We start from the raw sequence: 6,000 nt of genomic DNA on the forward strand, positions 1-6,000 counted from the left end.
TAACATTTTCCAGATGTCAACGTATAAAAATATAATTAAATAAAACAACAATATAAAGAGAAACAATACTATTAAAATTAAATATAACACAGAACAAAAAGAACTACTTAGTGACGACCTAAATATTCAAATTGTTGCCCATCATACACTACTCTAGAATACATTATCCAGAGAATACTAAACGCCATTCAAAGCATATCGAGAGCAGAAATTGAGACTGCTGTTCAATCTACTCTTGAAAGAGTAAATGTTTGCAACGAAAATGATGGCAAAAATTTGAACGTTTATGTCATCACTAAATAGTTGTTTTTATTTCTTTGTAATAGGGCTTTTCAACGCTTCTCATTTGTTTCGAGCCTCTGTCATATGCCGTATAATCCGTGTATAATATTAATATACGAGATATGAACGAGGCTCGAAACAAATGAGAAGCGTTGAAAAGACCTAATATACGTTGACAGCTGGAAAATGTTTCTTTGTTGTTTCCATAGCACACTACTTTTAATGAATTTCGTTTACCGGTGACAGTAACAGTTATGTTTTTAAATTTACACGTTTTGTAAGATATCTCGAGATAGAAAAAAAGTATTAACATGCGGTTTTCGCTATTCTGTTGCTAATTTTGTCTAATTTTGTAATATGGTATTAAAAATGCATGTTTGTATTTAATATTTTAAAAGGAACACTAGATTTCTGAAAAAAATTAAATAACGCCTTCTAGCTGGCATATTACTCAGTAAGTTGGTTCGAAATCATAACTTTTACATTGACGAAAAAGATCCGTCTTCAACAAGACCAAGTTTGCAAAATTTGATTAAGCAGAACCGTACTCACACCCAGTTTTTCATAACAAGGTTCCCACTCACCCCCACCTCTTATTTCCAAAGGTAGACCTAAACTTGTCAATCAAATATGCGCAGAATTTTATGAAGAATACGACGATCGGATTTCCAGTGCCCCTTCATTAGGAAAATTTTGTAAAATTTAGATTTTTTAATTTTTGATATTCAATTACGCCCTCTAGCGGTGGTCCCACAATTATGAAAATAATTTCCAGGCTTTTCCTGAGGCAACTTTTGTTATAAAATTTTTTATTTCAAAGCTCTACTATAAACGGTTCCTGAGATATGGCCGAGAGCCATTCTTATTGGGACACCCGGTACAAGAGAAAACATAAAATTTTAAAACGTTTGTTGTACCTACTTTAATGTGTATACTGGCCTTTTTTTTGAGGTAATTTCGATAATCCGGATAATTTGATAATCCGAATGGGGTCCGGTCCCAATTAATCCGGATTATTGACGTTCTACTGTATTTATGTATTTGTTACGCCACCTTGTTGTAATGGGTAGGTTGTAAAGAGCGGGCCAAATTATAGCTATATCTTCAGATGCCAAAAATAATATTTTACTTAACAACAATGGTCTAAGATCATTCGTTTCTGAACTATAGGCTATTATGTTTGTAAAATAAAAAATATATTTTTATAGGGGTTGATTTGTTCAGTTCATATAGTGAGATACATTTTTGAAGTGAATACTTATTATCGCTTTAAATTTTATTTAGCGTCATGGGAAAAATCGAGACGCGTGCAGTAACCTCCGGTATACAGTAATATACAGGGTGTTTCATTAATAATTGTCCATATAGTAACTGGAGAAACCTTAGCACAAAATACGAAGATTTAACCTAAAACACTTGAATAAAATGTGGTTCCTTATTGAGGTACAGGGTGTTTTATCTAAAAATTTAAAAACTATTTTTGCTCAGCATTTTAAAACTATGCGACGTATTCTTTTCATACTTGGCAGAAAGTGAGACTACTATACACTCTACTAAATTATAATAAACAGACGTTTCTAGCTACTTCCAGAGGCGTACGACAGGGGATAGTGAGATTTACTATTTTAGTGCCATTTTTAGATTCTCCAATACTTTTTACGTAAATAATATACTCCTCATTGGTAACGATAAAGTCATTAATTTTCGAGATATTTGAAGTTAAATATGAAACGGCACGGTTATTTTGATTAATAATTTATGCTATGATTCATATGATTAAAAATTAAAAATTATTTGTACCAAGTACTTTAAAACTATTTGGCATATCCTTATCATACTTGGCAGAAAGTGTAGGTACTGTACACAGTGTACACCCTACTAAATTAAGATAAATAAACGTTTCTAGTTACTACCAGTTATACCTAATAATATAGGTACGTACAAAATTTATTTCGTCGAAGCGATGACGGTCGCGAAATCAATCCTTTTTCCATATTTCAAAATAGATTCTACATTTATTTTAAATTTAAATACTCCTCACAATTTATATATACATACACATAATATATATACCTACAAAATTTATTTCGCCGAAGAGATGACGGTCGCGAAATAAATCCTTTTTCCCCATCCAAAAATGTGTTTTACATTTATTTTAAATTTAAATACTTCTATACATACAATTTATGTATATATACACATAATATATAGCATGAGCGATGACGGTCGCGATAATGGTCACGATGACAGTCGCGATAATGGTCGCGATGACGGTCGCGAATTCAATGCTTTTTCCCCTATCCAAAAAAAGTGCACAACGTCCCTAAAGAAGTTTTCACTTCAAAAAATTGAATTTTTCTTATGGATAACAAACATTATTTTCAGTTATTTAAATTATGATAACTCTTTTATTATTAATTGTACGAAAAAAATATATACTTTGTAAACAGTTCTGCATGGTCAAAAGCCTTGAATACATCCATCTAATATCAAATTTGATCAATTTTATACGAGGTAGGTCAAATGAGATGAATTTCGATCAAGAATAAAGTACCTTTATAGTTCAGAATATTTCAATAAGGAGGATGTAATTACATATTGGAACATGATTTTTAGTTCTATACAACTTTACATAATCACAATTTTCAATATTGTGAAAAATAACGGTATTTTACACTCTTAAGCGAATTCATATTTTTTATACACCTCGTATAAAATTGAGAAAATTTGATATAACATGTTGTAATTTAGGTGTTAGACCATGCAGAACATTTTATACTGAATAACTGTTTTCGTAAAATTAATAATAAAAGAGTTATCATAATTATTGAAATAACGGAAAATAATGTTGGTTATCCATAATTAAAAAACAATTTCAATTTTTTTTTTCAATTATAAGGATGAAATTGCATATTAAAATATAGTTCTTAATTCCAAACAACTTTTCATTATAACAATTTTCAATATTGTGAAAAATAAAGCTACTTTACTCTTGAGTAAAATTCATATTCTTTGACATACCTCGTACACGGCTTAAAAAAATTGAAAACTGATGGTTGTATTTTAAGTTTTAGACCATGCACAACTTTTTATGAAGAATAACTTTTTTTCATAAAACTAAGAATAAAAAAGTTTCCCATATGATGCCGACTTAATTGGACACGCTGTATATGCCAAAAAATTATAATTTAAAAATATAAATCGACCTGATTTGTAATTTATCTCCAGAGTCGCCCATTCTCGAGAAAATGAATTTATTCCAACTCAAACGTCCTCACTGTACCTATAACTTCAGAGGCTTATATCTTAAAACCATGATTTTTTGGAGCTACGCACCCATTAATTCTTTTGTTCTACACATCAAGGAATACCAGAACCCAAAGTTTCAGAGCATTTGACAGAGTCGTTTCCCACAAGGTTTCTGCGGGGTCATTTGCGGAATATCGTTCGAATGTAAGAATATGTTTTCGAAATAACTTCGACATTGAAGGTAAAAATCTGACAAAGAATGTAAAACACTATTGTTGCCATATTATTACATATTTATAAGGAATAGAAGTATTTAATAATTAATATGATTAAAGACAAAATCATTAATGTTGTTCTGAAGCTATTTCCTTGTGACATTTTTATAATTAAGTATTTTCTATGGGAAATAAGCCACAATTTTACTAAAAAATGAATTTATTAACGTTTCGAAGCCCAAATCGGGTTTCGTTATTCTTGACGGATATTCTTGAGTTGGGATTGATTTCTGTAATCGAATGAACTATCTATTAGTAAAGTCGTCCCAGGAACGCAACTCATAAATATTGGCGGTATCATTTTAAAGTCTTCTACTTTAAAATGTATAATATACGTCTGAATTGCCAATATAAATGAGTCAGATTAAATAAATTATTAGAAGAATTTTTTTACTTAGCAACATCATTTTTGTTTATTTTAATAGTATTTTGTATTTTGACAACGAAACCCGATTTGGGCTTCGAAACGTTAGTAAATTCATTTTTTAGTAAAATTGTGGCTTATTTACCATAGAAAATACTTAAAGACAAAATCATAAATGGTTTTGAAGAGATAAAAGTGAACTCGTGTTGTAGTTAATACGTTTGGTTAGAATCAAGGTACCTATTAAAAAAATGGCGTAACACTGGCGCCAACATGACGCGGGCAGCACCAACAAATCATACACTTTGAAAATATGTAATTATGTACCACTTTACATATCGTGAAATGGACGTAGTTTCAAAAGCTTTGAATCACTTTAACCATATTTTGATTGTTACAATTTTATTAAGCACAATCGTTTTAATTTTATGATTCTTAAACAAGATTTGCTTTGTTTGTAGGGAGGTGTAGTTCTGGTTAGTGAGGAAGTGGCTGAACGCCTTCTACCAAAGTTTTCACGCTTGATTCAGCAAAGAAATCAAAAAATTGAAGCAGTCGCTCAAGGGTCAATTGAACAACTCAAACAATTAGTCCAATACGTCGCACAGGGTGATATTAAACCACCACCATATACCGAATTTTCTGCCGAAGAAGCATCATCTGTAGTTCAAAAACTATGCATGTCCGAAATACCTGGTCGGGCTATTTTACGTTTTCATGACGTACAGTAAAGCTTAAGTTGTATTTGGAAAAGTGACTATTTAATAACTAAATGTTACTCATAAATGTTCATAATAATCTTATTTTTCATATTTGATTGTTGGGATGTAACATTGAATCATTTACATAATATATAGTAGAATGTTGCCACCAAGCTAGAAATGTAGAGAGTGATGTATTGTCGTTACGAGAGAAATTACCATGTTTGAAGAAAGTAGTTACACCCAAGTTAACACTTGTATTTCTACACTACGTTTAGAACTGATAGTTAATTTTAGAGCCTTCCATTACTTTTACTTTGATTTGACGAAATGATCTTGTTTTCACCAAATATATTTTGTGATTAGTATTATTAAATGTAGAAGTAAGTATTATGTATTTAATCCATATAAATAGTCTTTCTAGATGGAATCGTACTCCTTAAAGATATGTGATATGTTTATATTTTTTATTAACATATATTTTATATTTATTCTAAAACACAGCATTTTTATTTTGAGTTATTTTGCATTTTAAATAATAACAGACACATTTAATAAACGATTTATAGATGTTAGTGGCATTTTTATTTGAACCTTTATCTATTTAATAGTTTATACAGAGTCGGTATTTTCTTATCGATGGTATGGGTATTTAATAAGAGCAACAAAGAGACATGCATTTATTATACATTTAAAACGGGTTAGAAGATATTGGGCGGCCGAAGTAGCCGAAGATTGGGCGTTGTAGGTATGGCTTTGTCAGACAGCGTTGCCGAATTTGGAAATTATCAAAAGAAAATATTAAAGTAGAAAAAATAATATAGTTAACTTTTTGTAAACAGATAGATATAATAAACAAATTATTTAAAAATAACAAAATATTGTTTTCACCCATTTTAAAAAAATGTGAAAACGTTGAATTTTAAATTTTAAATTCAACGTTTATTTTTTTACTTATATTTTTCTTTTAAATAATTTGTTTAGTAGATGTACTTATTTGTTCACAAAAAATAATATAGGTACAGTAATGAGTGCGCTATTAAGAACCGGCAAAATAACGCAAAAGATGGAAAGCATAATACGTTGTGAAATAAAAAGAGATGAAACTAATAGAGATGTAAAATTATCG

The 6,000-nt window shown here is 30.0% G+C and overlaps 1 protein-coding gene across 3 annotated transcripts in view; it reads left to right on the plus strand.

Moving 5' to 3' along the window:
* Window positions 1-5,446, plus strand: part of LOC126878466 (uncharacterized) — a 54,346-nt gene extending 48,900 nt beyond the window's left edge. For all 3 annotated transcript variants that reach the window (XM_050641207.1, XM_050641206.1, XM_050641208.1), the window contains one exon: window positions 4,632-5,446. In XM_050641207.1, the coding sequence (XP_050497164.1) occupies window positions 4,632-4,901 (270 nt within the window). In that variant the 3' untranslated portion in view covers window positions 4,902-5,446. The remainder of the gene's footprint in view (window positions 1-4,631) is intronic.
* The last annotated feature ends 554 nt before the right edge of the window (window positions 5,447-6,000 follow it).

This window comes from Diabrotica virgifera, chromosome 10 (assembly GCF_917563875.1).
Source record: "Diabrotica virgifera virgifera chromosome 10, PGI_DIABVI_V3a".
Taxonomy (NCBI): Eukaryota; Metazoa; Arthropoda; class Insecta; order Coleoptera; family Chrysomelidae; genus Diabrotica; species Diabrotica virgifera.